General features: G+C 43.2%; 1 protein-coding gene across 2 annotated transcripts in view; it reads left to right on the forward strand.

The window, feature by feature from the left end:
- FHL3 (four and a half LIM domains 3) overlaps positions 1–13,984 on the forward strand; it is an 88,763-nt gene extending 74,779 nt beyond the window's left edge. For both annotated transcript variants that reach the window (XM_075336055.1, XM_075336056.1), the window contains 3 exons: positions 3,784–3,953; positions 4,093–4,279; positions 9,491–13,984. In XM_075336055.1, coding sequence (XP_075192170.1) covers positions 3,784–3,953; positions 4,093–4,279; positions 9,491–9,642 — 509 coding nt within the window. In that variant the 3' untranslated portion in view covers positions 9,643–13,984. The remainder of the gene's footprint in view (positions 1–3,783; positions 3,954–4,092; positions 4,280–9,490) is intronic.
- The last annotated feature ends 3,253 nt before the right edge of the window (positions 13,985–17,237 follow it).

The following is a 17,237-nucleotide window of genomic DNA, read 5'->3' on the forward strand; positions in this document are numbered from 1 at the left end:
GGCCGCTTAGAGGTGGAGCCAATCCAGTCCACTAGATCAGGGTTCCCCAACTCCAGTCCTCAAGGCCCACCAACAGTGCATGTTTTCAGGATTTCCTTAGCATTGCACTGCTGTTGGAACCAGCACCTGGGCAGGTAATTACATTAACACCTGTGCAACACTAAGGAAATCCCAAAAACCTGCACTGTTGGTGGGCCTTGAGGACTGGAGTTGGGGACCTCTGCACTAGATGACCAGGTGGGAGGGGCAGACAGTGGACAGAGACGGTCAGTGAGTGAGTCGGTGGCAGAGAGAGAGCTGAAGGACTGTCAAGAGTGTAACAGTGACCTGAGGGCCCAGGCGATTAGTTGCCAGTGGAGTACTCCCGGAACTATGCACAAATGTGGTACAGTATCCTAGGTCAGGCAAACGCTCCAGGCAGACCTGATTAAAATCTGCACAGTGAGGGGACCATCAAGGACCTCACTGACCTTGAAGTTTGGGACACAGTTGCAACGGGAGAACCGGGGACAGGACCAGAGACTCCAACCCCACAGGGTTCACACTACCATCATACGGACTGCTGTAACAGACAACCAGGAGGGGACACCTAGCCACTCTAAGCCATAAGGACCCACCAACCAAAGACTGGTGCAGGGGAAAGAAGCCACCAGGTCACTAAACCGACCCTGGGACTAAGGGACCTGCGGTTGAGACCAGTCGGCCTCATGTGACCAGTTACCAGCTTACTGTGAGTAAAGGAACCAGTTACACTGCAATCCCTTGTGTGGCCTACCTTCTTTCACCACCCATCTACATCACCTATCCTCTGGGGCCTGGCCCTGCTTGCGGAGGGTCTAACATCCAGGCTGCCACTAACACCAGCCCCAGTAGTGAAAACTGTACAGCGGCGACTCCACCCCTATAGCTGCAAAACTACAAGTGGCGTCATGTGTGAACTTTATTCAAAATCCCCTGTAAATATTCCACTTTTCAAAAAGCACACATGGCACGGAAGCGGGCAACGGCCACCAAAGTGACATCCCCCAGTTATACACAGCCCGGGACCGAGTACCCCATTACCCTGGGTGACTCATGACCATACTACTCCATTTAGTCCAGACAAATATGAACCTTGATTAATCTAGTAATCTATCCCAGATCTTCCTCTCGGGTTCTGTGCTAGGCATAACGCAGGATATTAGTTTTAGCTACTGTTCCTTTATACATTGCAGTGCTTTTTTCACATGTATAGAAAAGTCTTGACATTTTTCTTGTCTTTATTGTCTATTATTATATTCTTTACTAGTACTTTTCATGAAAGGGCTGGAAAACTACTTGGCATCTGACTTAAATACAAACCATAGAAATCGCAGGGGAAATTCACAAGAAAAAGGAAATAAATTAATGTTCAGAATTCCTTGGCATAGGATCATTTGTAGTGTGAGCCAAACTGTTGGCAAATGTTTGAGAGTGTTTGGACATTTGTTTGACATGCCTGGAACTTCCTTCCAATTCAATATGACCATTAATGACTTAGAGATACGGTCTGCGGGTGAAAATTGGCCAGTTTTTGCTCTTCTTTTATTCTTGCATTTCCTTTTTTAGTATATGTTTTTTTTTTTTTTTGTTTTTTTTTTTATTTATGCTGATGTACATTAAATTTGAAACCATGTAATAACATATGTAACCACAGAAGCCATTGTACCGATGTCTGAGTATACGAATAAAGATGTGATTAAAATATTTTTAGTGCTGTAAGCAGAGCCCATCAATTCCTCCAAGATTTTCTGACCGTTTAGGCCTCTTTCACACGTCTGTGCAAAACACACACGTTTCACAGTCCATAGTGTAGGTGTGTGTTCAGCTTGTGCTGTAAGTGTGCATTCAAATGACATCTGCATAGCACACTGACAGCATTGACTTCTATACTCACCTGTCTCGGACGCTACTGCTGCTTCCGGGTCTGTGGTGCAGTGAATATTCATGAGCATAATGAGCAGGCCCAGAAGCAAATGACAGCATTGCTGGAGACAGGTGAGTATAGAAAATCATTTTATTTCAAAGATACGTGTTTTCTCCGGCATGTGTCACATGGATCACATCAGTGTGCGGCCTGTGTGACGCCCGTGCTGCCAGAGAAAAACTGACGTGTCGCCATATGGAGCACATGGACACGCGTGTGCTCCACAGGGACCATGTCAAAACACAGACAAGTGTAAAAGCCCATAGATTTTAATGGGTCTACGTGAATCCGTGTCTCCGGTAGGTGTGAAAACGGACGCCACATGTACCAAAAACACAGACTTGTGAAGGCGGCCTCAATGACTGTCATAACTGTGTGACAATCCCTCCCAAAATTCTATGATTGTTTTTACCTTCTTATTTATACCTTCAGTTTAAAGGCCCCGTCACACTAAGCAACATCGCTGCTAACAAACAACTTTTGTGACGTAGCAGCGATGTTGCTAGCGATGTTGTTGTGTGTGACATCCAGCAACAACCTGGCCCCTGCTGCGAGGTCGTTGGTTGTTGCTGAATGTCCTGGGCCATTTTTTAGTTGTTGCTGTCCCGCTGTGAAGCACAGATCGCTGTGTGTGGCAGCGACAGAGCAACAACTAAATGTGCAGGCAGCAGGGAGCCAGCTTCTGCGGACACTGGTAACCACGGTAAACATCAGGTATCCAAGAAGCCCTTTCCTTGGTTACCCGATATTTACCTTCGTTACCAGCCTCCGCCGCTCTAGCTGTCAGTGCCGGCTCCTGCTCCTTGCACGTGTAGCAGAGTACACATCGGGTAATTAACCCAATGTGTGCTGTAGCTAGGAGAGCAAGGAGCCAGCGCTAAGCGGTGTGCGCGGCTCCCTGCTCTGTGCACATGTAGCTGCAGCACACATCGGGTAATTAACCCAATGTGTACTGTAACTAGGAGAGCAGGGAGCCAGCGCTAAGCGGTGTGCGCTGCTCCCTGCTCTCTGCACGTGTAGCTGCGTGCGCTGGTAATCAAGGTAAATATCGGGTTGGTTACCCGATATTTACCTTAGTTACCAAGCGCAGCATCGCTTCAGTGCATCGCTGGGGGCTGGTCACTGGTTGCTGGTGACCGCTCACCAGCAACCCATGTTGCGACACTCCAGCGATCCTTGCCAGGTCAGGTTTCTGGTGGGATCCCTGGAGCGTCGCAGTGTGACCTCTCACCAGCAACCTCCTAGCAAATTACCAGCGATCCCTATCAGGTTGTATCGTTGTTGGGATCGCTGGTAAGTTGTTTAGTGTGACGGTGCCTTTATACTCCATCCCAAAACACTAATTTGCAAGTTTAACCTTTCTGCATTTGCAGAGGGTACATCTGTCCGTTGTCTGTCCAGCTATAGCCAGGGTAAAATCTGTTAGGTTACATTATTAGGAGGATTAGTTGACATGTTTGGTTTGACACTTTAAATGACATTGTGATCTTTCACATCTTAGTCTTCCCGTGCTCCTTTGTAGCTGCTACGTTCTTCAGTGTGTGCCTTGGCTCAGGACTCAAGTCTTCTTGGGACAACAGTAATAGGATTAAAGGCTTCTTCAGGCTATAAATATTTAAAATGCCTTAAGCCCATGTGGACTTTTCCTAGAAAACAGATAATTATGCCTCCCTGACCTTAGTTTACATAAGAGCAAAGAAAAAAATACAGAAGTGAACTAAAAAAAACATTTAAGCTGAGTTTCCATTATAGTTTGTCGCCATACTGATGAATTATGTCTGTAAAGATATTTGTGAGCCTGAAAGTACATCTTGATATTTTTTTTTTTTTTCCTACAGGATCTCGCAAATTGGAATACAATGGACAGACTTGGCATGAGCACTGCTTCATATGTAATAGCTGTAAGCAACCCATCGGATCTCGCTCGTTTATTCCTGATAACCAGGCCCATTACTGCATCCCATGTTACGAGAGCAAGTTTGCCCCACGCTGCACACATTGTAAGAAGGTAAGAGAAGCTGACACACGCACAGACCTGCTACCAGTCCTGTACTAATATATCCAATCCCGGGGATTATCTGGATTGATTTTGTGACTCACTTGGTAAATGCCTCCAGACTCATTAATGCAATCATTTTACCTTGCAGTCATTGACCAAAGGAGGCGTAACCTACCGGGATGAGCCGTGGCACAAAGAATGTTTTGTCTGTACTGGGTGTAAAACCCAGTTGGCTGGTCAACAGTTTACTTCGCAGGAGGAGAAGCCTTATTGTATCAAGTGTTTTGGAAATTTATATGCCAAAAAATGCTTTGGATGCACTAAACCAATCACAGGTATATTATTTTAATTTGATTTTGTAATATGTAAACGATAAATTATGTATGGTTGAATATGATGTTTTTACATATGTCATCAGGGTTTTGCTATTTACCGTAATCTGAAAGCAGAATACTATATAGATAGAGACCCTGATTGCAGGGACGTGTCACTTTCACAGCTGTAGTATCTATACAATCAGTCTTTATTTGCAGGAAAAAAAAACAGTGCAGGACTAGGTGTTTTGTGCCAGATAGTCCAGCTAATCTGTGAACCCACCTCCCGCCACTGACAGCTTGCTGACAGTATACAAGTGTACACAGGAAGTTCTGTTGGTGGGGTTATATACAGCTCAGCATTTTGACCATTGCTATATCTACAGCAGGGAAAACTGGGATTATATCAAAACTGCACTGTAACGCTGGTGTGTGTGGACTCACTGCGCCATGGGCATGGCTTATCCTGGATGGACGTAACTGACTACTAGGTATTCACTAGAGCTTCTGATGGTGAGGATAGGCTTGGCTGCCGGTTGTCATCAGGTACCACTCCCAGGGCAGTTTCCGGGATTGCAGCAGCTGACCAGAGAGTCAGAGACACTGGTGCATGGTAGAGGTGGACAAAGGCAAAAGGCGTAGTCTGGCTATGCAAGGTCAGGGCAGATAGCACAGGTTCAATATAAGCAGCCGAAGTCAGGAGCACAGAGGTTGGAAAAAGACTAGGCAAGCCAGGTCAGAAAATGGAAGAGACCATACCAGAAAGCACCTTGCAGGAATCTAGACAGAAACTGAACTGGAAGATCAGGTGAGGAGCTGCCTAATAAACTCCCTCCTGCTTGGGGATAGGCCAGGGACCCTTAACTCTGCCAGACACAGTGGGGTTAAATTTGTGAAGAATCTGGCCTCGCCTCCCTATAAACAGGTGTAAACTCGCTAGAAGGCCTTGCTCACACAAGCGTATGAATTGGACAAGTGCAATGAGAGAAAATCTCACATTGTACTCGGACCGATGTTAGTCAGTGAGTTAAAGCAGATGGTCCGTTTTTTTGGGGGGTTTTTTTGTGTTTTTTTTTTTTTTTTGTACTATCCAGATCCTGGAAGGGAAAAAGTCACAGCATGCTGCGAACGGATGCTGAAATCATGCGAGATTTGCCAACACAAGTCAATCTGTGCGAGAAAAAAAAAATTGACGCCACATGGATCATCCTATTAGCATCTGTTTTTAAGGGATACAATTACCATTCTGCAGCATAGAACACCGTAAATGAATAATGGTGGCTGAGAAAAAAAAATGGAAAGCACATGGATGACAAGTAAGAAAAAAATCGTCCTACTTTTCTGCATGAAAATGAGACAGATTTTGAATACGCTTGTGTGACTCAGCAGCAGTGTGGAAAGGCTATAGGTGGCAGCTCAAAGATCATCTGAGGTTGGGGAGAGCAGAGCGATAACCACAGTGAGTAGCGCAGCGCTTACCACCTGTGCGAGTCACCAGCATGATATGTGTTGCGGATGGGGGGCCGCTGCCGCTTCCCTGGGCCCGCTCGGATCCGGGTTCGCTGCTACAGCTCGAGTGGTGACCGGACCCAGGCTCGCACGGCTGCCCGTATTCACAACCGTCAAAGGGTAATATTTACAGTGGGTTTGTTGTGTCGGTGACGCCACCCGAGGGATGGTGACACCGTCGCCCCCTGGTGATGGGGCGCCCGGGGCTGGTGTAGCGGGGCAGCAAGATGAGATCCCTTCCACAGGTAGGGGAGGCGTAGTCCCGGGGCCCGTGGTCGGTACACGGGAGTGATGGCTGCTGGAGGTGGCGTGCCGGATTGGACCGGGGGTCAATGGTTCAGTAATCTCACACAAGTCCAGTGGTAAACAAAGTTGCCAGTGACCGGCTGCCGTTGGAGGATGTATTTGGGTCCCACACCCAGGTTAGTGAACAGGTGTCCCTTCCTCCTGCACTCTGTGTTTGTTTCTTCTGTCGGACGACTCCGCATGGAATGGAGAAGTCCACTCCTGGTACTGTGTATGTTTGGGAGCTGTGGCCCGCGAAATCTGACCCTTGGAATCTCTGTGGGTTCTGACGGACACCCTATCCCCCGCATTGGGCTTCCGTTTCACTCTCTGGGCTTCTGGAGAACAAGGCCTAAAACCTCGTCCTCTGCTGGTTAACAAGGGGCATGCAACCTTCCTTGTCCTAGGGTCCAGGCACCCCGTCTGTGCATGGCCTCCGGACCGCTGTCGATACCGGCGGGCTACGACCCTGCCCCGGTCCACTTAAGGTCTCCCGCGACCGGATCTCCGTCGCCTGTGGCCCTGTTCAATGTCTGCCACCTAGCCAGGTAGTCCAGGGGCCCCTGGCTTCTCAGTCACCACTTCACTAAACTACTCAACTGTCAACTTCAACTGCTCAAATGTTCTCTTTGTGTTCCCGCCTCTGACACCTCAGGACCCCTAGGTGGGCGTTCTCATCCGCCTGATCCCATTCACTGGTGTCCTTATAATCATGAGGGGGTGGCTAGGCTTTAATGGCGGTGTGTAGTGCCGGTTTTTGGTGGTAACAAGGAGGGTGGACAACTTTTGTGACTACCTCGTTTTGCCAATGCGTCACATATGCACCAAGCAGCACAGTGATATTGTGATAAGTGATATTGCTGGAATCAGGTTCTTAGTCTCTACATCATGCTGCACTCAGATTCCGTAGCAAAATCCTGCTGATAGATTCTCTTTAAGGAGATGTTCCCATCTACAAGATCTTCTCCCCCTTATGTAGTTGGTGTAATAAATATTAGCAAATACCTCCAATTAGAAATGTAGTATAGTTCTCCTGATTTAGCTTTGTAACTTTCCTCATGTGTAGGGCATTACAATAGCTAAGGTATCCATAGTTATGACTACTAGCAGTTAACGAAGTATACTTCATTTTAAATACACCATATTGTCAAAAGTATTGGAACACCTAAACCAGTATTTAGGAACTTCCATTCTAAATCTATAGGCATTAGTATGGAGCAGGTCCCCCACCCCACCCCCCTTTTCAGCTAAAGCAGCTTCAATCCTTTTGGGAAGACTTTGTACAAGTTTTTGGAAGGTAAATAAGGGAATCTTTTCTCTTTTATTCAGAAGAACATCTGTGAGGTCTGACACTGCTGTTGGACTAGTGAGCCTGGCTCGCAATCTCCTTTTTAGTTCTTCCCAAAGGCGTTCGATGGGGTTGAGGTCAGGCATCTGTGTGGGCCCATCAAGTTCTTCCACATCAAACTCTCGCAATCATGCGTTTACAAAGATTCCTTTTTGCACTGGGGAAAAGTCATGCTGACACAAAGGCCCTTCCCCAAAACTGTTCCCACAAAGTTGCAAGTATACAATTGTCCAATCTGGCTTGATTTACAAAATAATTCTGGAACTAAGGGCTTAGGCCAACTCAAGAAAAAAAGCTTCATATAATTATCCCTCCTCCACCGAACTTTATAGTTTACACAATGCCATCAGGCAGGTAATGTTCCTATCATTTGACAAACCCAGACTAGTCCATCAGACTGCCAGATACAGAAGCCTGATTTGACACTCCACTGCTCCTGCTCCAGAGTCGGAATACTACACAACACTATCCAAAACTTGGCTTTGTCCTTTGTGTTCTAAGGCTTGCCTGCAGCTGAAGCTCTAGTCGGTAAGGTGTTGGTGCCTTTTATGACCCCGCTTGGTAACTGTATGGTCTCCACTTTGTGGCCCAGTTGTTGTGGTTCTTAATTGCTTTCACTTTAAGTAATAAAACTCGGGTGAGTTGATGGAATATTTATAAAGTAAGAAATATCACTAACTGACTTGTTACAATGGTAATATGCTATTATACTACCTCACTCCAATTCATTGAGCTCTTCAGGAAAAAAAAGCCATGTCTCATAAATGTTAGTAAAGGTACACTGCATAGCTAGATGCTGGATATTATCCACCTGTGAGGCCTGTCTTACATGTCAGGGAAAAACAGACGTTTTTCACTGCACACGTGTGTTCTCAATGTGTGATCCATGATAGCACATGGAGACAAACTCACTTGCCCTGCTCCTGCTGTCCGTGGTGCTGAAGTCACCCGGATACTGTGTCCGGCCGCTGTCTCTCTCACAGTTGCAGATACTTCCGGGTCGGCTGTGCGGTGCATAAATGCATATGCATGAGAATGAGCCGGCTTGGAAGCCGCAGAAAGTAGCATCCGGAGACCGCATCGGTGGAGACGGGTGAGTTTAAAAAGCTTTTCATTTGTACGTGTTTTCTTGGTACGTGTTTCACAGATCACACAATAGTGTGTTCCGTGGGACATCAGTGATGCCAGAAAAAACTGACATGGCTCCGTGCGGAAACACGGACACCCGTGTACACCACACAGACACATGGTCAGTGAGAAATCACTGATATGTACGTAGATCCATTGATTTTAATGGGTCTGCGTATGTCCGTGATTCTGGTACTTATAAAAACTGCAACATACGTACCAGAATCACTGACATGTGAAAGAGGCCTGACAATGAGACTGAAGGTAAAACCAAAATTTAATGATTGAGCTGTGTCTGACTGTTTTTGTTCATATGCCTGTCAAACCAACCACTAAACCCCTCTAACGTATTATATGAAAGTCAACCGAATCTTCCAATTTTGGTAGGAGCACGTGATTGACTGTCTGAGTGCCTCAAGGCTTTTCTCTTTTCCTTTCAGATGTCAAGATGGATCCTTTTTTTTTTTTTTTTCCTCTGGGGATAAGCTGCCAGTTTTCCAGGAATGGCTTACAACCTTCTCTTACTCCTTGAGAAAACAAGAAAGCTCAGCCAAACATTCACGTGTATGAAGGAGTTAGGCCGGTGTCACACTTGCAATTGCCTCGCCTGTATCTTGCGCGAGTTTCGCGGTGCATCACTCGTCACACTCACTCTCTTCACAGGCGCGTCTCAGCTGCATAGAAATGTATGCAACTGACCCGCTCCTGTGAAGAGTGTTTATCCGTGCCGGGTGATACACCGCGAAACTCGCGTGGGATACAGGTGAGGCAATTGCAAGTGTGACACCGGCCTAAGGAGAGAAAACTGACCACAGCCCCCTTTTGGCAATTCAGTGAGCTTTTAGAATTGAAGTAAAATCACAACATATGTACCCAATATTAAAAGTTCAAGATGCCTTTTGACTTTGTATAAGATTTATTTTTTGTCTCTTTAATACTTTTTCTTGTTTCATTCGGTTTAGGTTTTGGAGGAGGCAAGTATGTCTCCTTTGAAGACAAGCACTGGCATCACAGCTGCTTTAACTGCTCCCGTTGCTCATGTTCCCTGGTAGGAAAAGGATTTTTTCCAGATAACGAGGACATTCTGTGCCGTGACTGCAACAGTGACCTATAAAGTTCCCAAGAGGGTGCCAGCATGTACCCCTTTGTCAGGAATCAACAGTAGCCTATAGAGCAGTAGGCTATTTTCCCCAAAATCACGCTTGTGGACTACACCATAACTTTGTGTCCTTATGTCAGCTCTTGACACTCCATTATTTGTCTGCGTTGCTTACTTTTTCCGTTGCTCAAGTAAATTTCTTTGTTCAGTTTGGATTTTGCAGGAAAAAGTAGATATTTCTCAATAGTTAAAGAACCTTTAGCTTTGTAATTTATATATTCTGAAATAATATTATATAAAAATGTAAAGTAAAGTGGTTATATAATGAAACAAATCAGGACTTTAGGCTGACATTTCAAACAGCTTTTTGGTAATACACATTTTCTATGATATATAAAGTTTACTATTAAAATAAACTTGATTTGTAGAGTGATGTATCTGATTTAACAAATGTTATATCCATGGCTATTAGTCTCCTCTTTACTACTCCAGTAAGTAACAGTTCCCTTTTATATAAAACCACATGCACATTTAGAGATATGATCCAACTTGGACAACTCCTCGAGGGCAGTAACCATCTTTTGTCATGTCTCCTCTGCATCACATGCATTTATTAGACAAGTGTGCTTTTATAATGCTTGCAAGTTTCCTAAAATAGTGATGTCAAGTAATGGGTCTTTCATAATTTATTGATTTAATTTACACTTCTAGACTGTAATATAAATGATAAAACTACAACAATTGTAGTAGCAGTAATACAGTATTATGATTGTTGCACTTTATGGCCTGTTATGCTGTGTATAAGAGGATTTGTTATGAAAGAGTGAAGTCATTGTATATTCTCTTGTGATTTGGAAAATCAGTGGCCTCTTTAAAACTTATTGGCAAGACATAAGCAGCTGTACAATGCTTGGATTTTAAAGGGGTTATTCAGGACTTTTATATTTGTTAATGGGGCTAAAGGTACAGTCACACTAAGCGACACTCCAGCGATCCCACCAGCGATCTGACCTGGCAGAGATCACTGGAGCGTCGCTACATGGTCGCTGGTGAGCTATCAATCAGGCAGATCTCCACAGTGATCAGAGATCAGCCACCAGCGACCCGTGTAATGACACTGTGCTTCGTAACCATAGTACACAGGTTACTAAGCAAAGCGCTTTGCGTATAGTTTCCCGATGTGTACCTTGGCTACGTGTGTAGGGAGCCGGCTTCTAAAAGATGCGGGCGCTGGTAACCAAGGTAAATATCGGGTAACCAAGCAAAGCGTTTTGCTTGCTTACCCGATATTTACCTTCGTTATCCTCGTCCGCAGAAGCCGGCTCCCTGCACTTTCAGATCGTTGCTCTCTCGCTGTCAAACACAGCGATGTGTGCTTCACAGCAGGAGAGCAACGACCAAAAAATGGTCCAGGACATTCAGCAACGACCGGCAACCTCGCAGCAGGGGCCAGGTTGTTGTTGGATGTCACACACAGCAACATCGCTAGCAAGATCGCTATTGCGTCACAAAAAACGTGACTCAGCAGTGATGTCGCTAGCGATGTCGCTTAGTGAGACGTGGCCTTAAGACCCAACAGACAGGTAGTTCGTTACTACCTGCCTGTTCTGCTCAGGGATAATTTCAGCCATCGATTCTCCTACTTCATTTCATCTCTCATCAACACAGCAGCTCTACTGTATTGCTTTATCAATTGGATGCCACGCTGATTGACATCTGGCTCCTACCTGCCTAACTAAGGGAATTTGGCTGTCAATCAGCATGACATCGGCAGAGACTACCCATCAACAGAGCGGAGCCAGAGAGAAGAAGCTTCTCTGATGACGTTAGCGGAAACTGGGTAATCACCAGCAGGAGCAGTCCGTAACTACCCTGAGCACCTGAGCAGGCTGAAACCATCGCCAGGCAGAATAGGCAAATTCTTAGGCCCATATATAAAAATAAAATCCAACAATGTAAAACAATCAACTTGCATAACTGGTATAAAATTTAGTTCTTTGCCTTTTGGCCAGTCATTTATTTTTGTTTCTTTCAAACCAGTCTTGTACTATATACATGTGTTTTTTATTTTGTTTTTTTTTTTTGTTTTTTTTTATATATAAAATATTGACTTATGTATTATATGTATCTTTCATTTCCAAACTATATTCATTGTGTGTGTTCATCATGTCATGTATAGAATGATTTAAAGGGGTTGTCCAGGATTAACATATTGATGACTTGTCCTTTTGGTTAAGTCCTCAATATTGCTGCCATTATCAGATGCTGATGAAGGTGCCAGATGTCGGACTTCCACAGATCTGATGTTGATGACCGATCTTATGGCTGGGTCATCAACATGTTCGTATTGGACAATCTCTTTAGAGGTTTTCCTCTACTAATTTCAGTCCCTTTTCATATTTCCAAACTTTTCCTAATAATCAGTTTTGTAATATACATCTATTACTTGTCCTTTTTCTGTTAGCTCATCTATATGTAGGTCATATAGTACTCTGTATTGTGATGCCGCCACTGCTACTTCCAATCTCTGGAACAGCTGAAAGGACGGCAATTCAAACCTCGGCAGAGTCTGTCTGTACCATGCATGACCAAGCTCAGATAAGGTTCACTCTTCTCCTCTGCTTGGATCCTGCTGAAGTTTTGAAGTGCCGTCCCTTTGGCTGACAAGCTCTGTGACTTGTTTCTAATTACAGTACATCGCAGCGCTTATCAACTGAAGGGACCATGCTACAAGGCAGAGGAGGAGAGTGAAGTCTGATCGGAGCATGCGTCCCCACACTGTTGTCACTCACTCATCTCCTCATCCCCACCAGTGATATGGTCTACTCAATTCATTGGATTCAGGTTTTCAGATTGGAGGTAGTTGTGGCTGCAACATGACAATGGAATATAGCAGCCAGACAAGAGCTTACAGAAGAAGGGCAGGTAATAGAAGTATATTGGAAAAATTATTATTAGGAAAGTCAGGACATATGAAAGGGAGTTAAATTAGTAGTGGGAAATCTCTTGACTATCTCCATATAACTAGAATACCCGATGCGTTAGAATCGGGACACCATCTAGTCTCCATATGATAGTCCCTTTTTACATATTATAGATTCTTTACCACACATACGCTACATGGTTGACATTCCCTTGACAACACATATGGATGTGCTTCCCCCTGGCTAATAACGATATGATTTGGATACTACATAGTCTACTTATGATTTGACAAGTAAAAATTTGAATCTGAGCATGCCAACCTATTAATGAAATAGGAAAACTATGGCCCAGATTCATCGAGAATGGTGATCATGCCGATCTTGATGAGGGGGCATGTTGGAGTCAAACACTCTCTTAATTAAGAGGCACAGACCTATAAATGAATCTGTCAAGTCTAAAAAGTGGTATGCGTTTTACCACACATTTTACTCCAGTCATGGACTAGGATAAGATTTGTGGTGTAAGGTCGTTATCAATTAGTCAAGCTGTGGTGTCATGCCTAACTCCTCCTGTTTTGGTGGAGCTGGGCAAAACTTGTGTAACACTAAAATTTGCAAAATTTTGTGTGAATCAGCATTGCTCAAAAATTTGGCGACTTTTAAAGACAATTTCTACCAGAATCACTTGGATGAATCAGGCCCTTTTGTAATTTTATTTATTTGTATTGAGATCTTTAAATCACTTTAACCATATGTGATGCCTGTTCAGTTTCGTTATACAGTGAAATGGTATCCTCTATGTGCGTCATATATAACCTGTGCCTTTTTTCCCCCTTACATCTTCTTTTTCCTTTTCTAACTCACTTAGACATTTATGATAAGTGGAAAAGAAAACTGTGCTTTATTTTTTAATTGTTTATTAAAAAGAATTTTTGTTGCCAAATGCACCCCCAAGGGTGAGCGATCCTAAAACTAGGAGGTTGCCCTTCCAATGAACTGAACCTAATCCCCATGGCTTCTAGTTACTCTGTGCTAATACCGTTTTAACTAAGTCACCTGATCAGACTTAACCTAAATGATCTATGTAAACCAGTTTTCATGTGTCCTACTCTTGTGTTTACTGCTAGAAGCCATGTGGTATTGCACAACAATATTTTTAGGACCTACAGGTCAAATTTACATGGGGAAGATTTGAGCAATTTTTGATGACTATTCCGGGAATGGTGCCTTAGGGAGGAAAAATAGCAAAAACAAACACTTATATACTGCACAGTGAACCTGGCCCAGTGGATGTTTTTTGATATATGTGTAATTTTGTTATTCAAACTTTGATGCGGGCATATCAGAGTTTAAAGATGAGCAATAATCAAGTGTTTTTGTTTTTTTAATGTTCACATAATCATGTAATCATATCAATGTTTGTTAAAACCATATGCAATAAACCATTTGGTTAAGTTTGTGAAACCCTGCATTTATTTGATTTACGACTGTCACTTTTTCTCCCAATTTTCATATGCATGTTGGAGCAGATTAGTGGGAAAACTGGGGAAACTGGGAGATATCTGTTTTAAACTTGGTCAATTCCGTTCCAGTGATGTCAGTGACACTGTTGGTGAGTGGTGTGATTTTGTCAAAGCAGACATCTGCCTGGTAGTCAAACAGCAGCCGTTCTTTAGGTGCAGGACGCACGTAACATTGTTGTCACTCTCCAGGATCAGTGGTGCCCACAAAGCTGAAATGATTTATAGAATAAGGGGGCACCTTTTCCCTATTGGGATCACCATCAGCAAAATTAGGGCAAATTAAGACAGGAGAGAGAGTTGCTGTATATAGGGATCAACCAATGCGTTTTTGTTCAATTCAAAAAAAAATTTTATTGGTACAAAAATTTGTGCATACATAGAATCCACACAAGACAGTGAAAGGGTTAAAAACATTTAAAATATGTATAATCAACGAACACCCCAATACATGGTTCCTTGTCAGGAAGATCACACCGAAATTCCGAATACCACTATACTAGATGTACCATGCAATAATAAATCCAGCTGGGATACAGAGCATAAATGTCATCAGTTACTGCAATCATATACCCAATAATACATAAAAGTATAGCATAATATCTGACACCACCATTGTTAAACACAGTGTAATAATTATAGACCACCATCAGGACAAAAAAAAGACCTTATATAAAGGAAATCAGCGTACAACAGACACTGATTTAAGTAATGTAAAACACCAGCTAACCAAAGGAGTCCGAGATGAAACATCAGGTTATATTACCACCTGCTGAGGTCCAGATTTAAAGCAGTGCAAGGTCCTAGGATCGGTGTGGGTATGGGGTGTTGCCCCACGCGTATCGCCACAGAGAATGTGGCTTCAAGGGCCAAAAAAAAAAAAAAATCGTGGGGCATCACCCCATAACCACACCGATCCTGGGACCTTGCACTGCTTTAAATCTGGACCTCAGCAGGTGGTAATATAACCTGGTGTTTCATCTCGGACTCCTTTGGTTAGCTGGTGTTTTACCTTACTTAAATCGGTGTCTGTTGTACGCTGATTTCCTTTATATAAGGTCTTTTTTTTTTTTTTTTTTGTCCTGCTGGTGGTCTATAATTATTACACTGTATTTAACAATGGTGGTGTCAGTATGCTATACATTGTATATGTACTATTGGGTATATGATTGCAGTAACTGATGACATTTATGCTCTGTATCCCACCTGGTTTTATTATTGCATGGTACATCTAGTATAGTGGTATTCGGAATTTCGGTGTCAGGTTCCTGAAATGGAACCATGTATTGGGGTGTTCGTTGATTATACATATTTTAAATGTTTTTAACCCTTTCACTGTCTTGTGTGGATTCTATGTATGCACAAATTTTTGTACAAATAAAATAATTTTTTGAATTGAACAAAAACGCATTGGTTGATCCCTATATACAGCAACTCTTTTTCTCCTGTCTTCACATAGCTGAAATGGTGCAAAAATACTACATTTTGCTAAATGAGTTTCCCAGGCTCAAAATAAATTTCTACAGTCACTTGTTAACTGCCAAATGGCAACCGTGTGCAATGCACATGCTGTTGGGATTCTCCTCTACCTCCAGCATGAGTGGGCAGTCCTATGACTGCAAGTAATAAATTTGCAAACTAGTGGTCATACACAGACCAAATTCTCATTCACTTCTCTCAATAGCATTTGTATTGCACAATGTCATCTCAGAGTTACACTACAGTTCAAAAGTTTGGGGTCACCCAGACAATTTTCTTTTCCATGAAAAATCATACTTTTATTTATCAAAGGAGTTGTATAATGAATAGAAAATATATTCCAGTCATTGACGAGGGTAGAAATAATGATTTTTACTTGAAATAATAATTTTCTCTTTCAGACTTTGCTTTTGTCACAGAACGCTTCTTTGCAGCAATTATAGCTTTGCAGACCTTTGGCATTCTAGCTGTTAATTTGATGAGGTAATCTGGAGATATTTCACCCCATGCTTCCAGAAGCCCCTCCCACAAGTTGGATTGGCTTGATGGGCACCTTTTGCATTCCATACGTCAAGCTGCTCCCACAACAGCTCAATAGGGTTGAGATCTGGTGACTGGGCTGGCCACTCCATTACACATAGAATACCAGCTGCCTGCCTCTTCCCTAAATAGTTATTGTATAACTTGGAGGTGTGCTTTGGGTCATTGTCCTGTTGTAGGATGAAATTGACTCCAATCAAGCGCTGTCCACAGGTTATGGCATGGTGTTGCAAAATGGAGTGATACCCTTCCTTATTTAAAATACTTTCTACCTTGTACAAATCTCCCACTTTACGAGCACCAAAGCAACCCCAGACCCAGATTCTTGACAGATGGTGTCAGGCACTTTTCTAGCATCTTTTCAGTTGTTCTGCGTCTCACAATTGTTCTTCTGTGTGATCCAAACACCTGAAACTTCGATTCATCTGTCCATAACACTTTTTTCCAATCTTCCTCTGTGCAATGTCTGTGTTCTTTTGGCCATATTAATCTTTTTCCTTTTATTAGCCAGTCTCAGATATGGCTTTTTCTTTGCCACTCTGCCCTGAAGGCCAGCAACTTGGAGTCACCTTCACTGTAGACATTGACACTGGTGCTTTGCGGGTACTATGTAATGAAGCTGCCAGTTGAGGACCTGTGAGGCATCAATTTCTCAAACTAGAGACTCTAATGTACTTTTCTTGTTGTTCAGTTGTGCATTGGAGCCTCCCACATCTTTCTACTCTGGTTAGAGCTTGTTTGTGCTCTCCTCTAAAGGTAGTACACACCGTTGTAGGAAATCTTCTGTTTCTTGGCAATTACTTGCATGGAATATCCTTCCTTTCTAAGAATAAGAATAGACTGAGTTTCACATGAAAGTTCTCTTTTTCTGGCTATTTTGAGAGTTTAATGGAACCAACAAATGTAATGATCCAGATTCTCAACTAGCTCAAAGGAAGGTCAGTTGTATAGCTTCTCTAATCAGCAAAACTGTTGTAGGCTGTGCTAACATACTTGCACAAGGGTTCTCAAGAGATTTCTAAACATCTATTTGCATTCTAACACAGCAAATATAATATTCCATTAGAACACTGGAGTGGTGGTTGTTGGAAATGGGCCTCTATACACCTATATAGATATTGCATTAAAAAAGACGTGTGTAGCTAGA

This window comes from Anomaloglossus baeobatrachus, chromosome 2 (genome assembly GCF_048569485.1).
Source record: "Anomaloglossus baeobatrachus isolate aAnoBae1 chromosome 2, aAnoBae1.hap1, whole genome shotgun sequence".
Classification (NCBI taxonomy): domain Eukaryota; kingdom Metazoa; phylum Chordata; class Amphibia; order Anura; family Aromobatidae; genus Anomaloglossus; species Anomaloglossus baeobatrachus.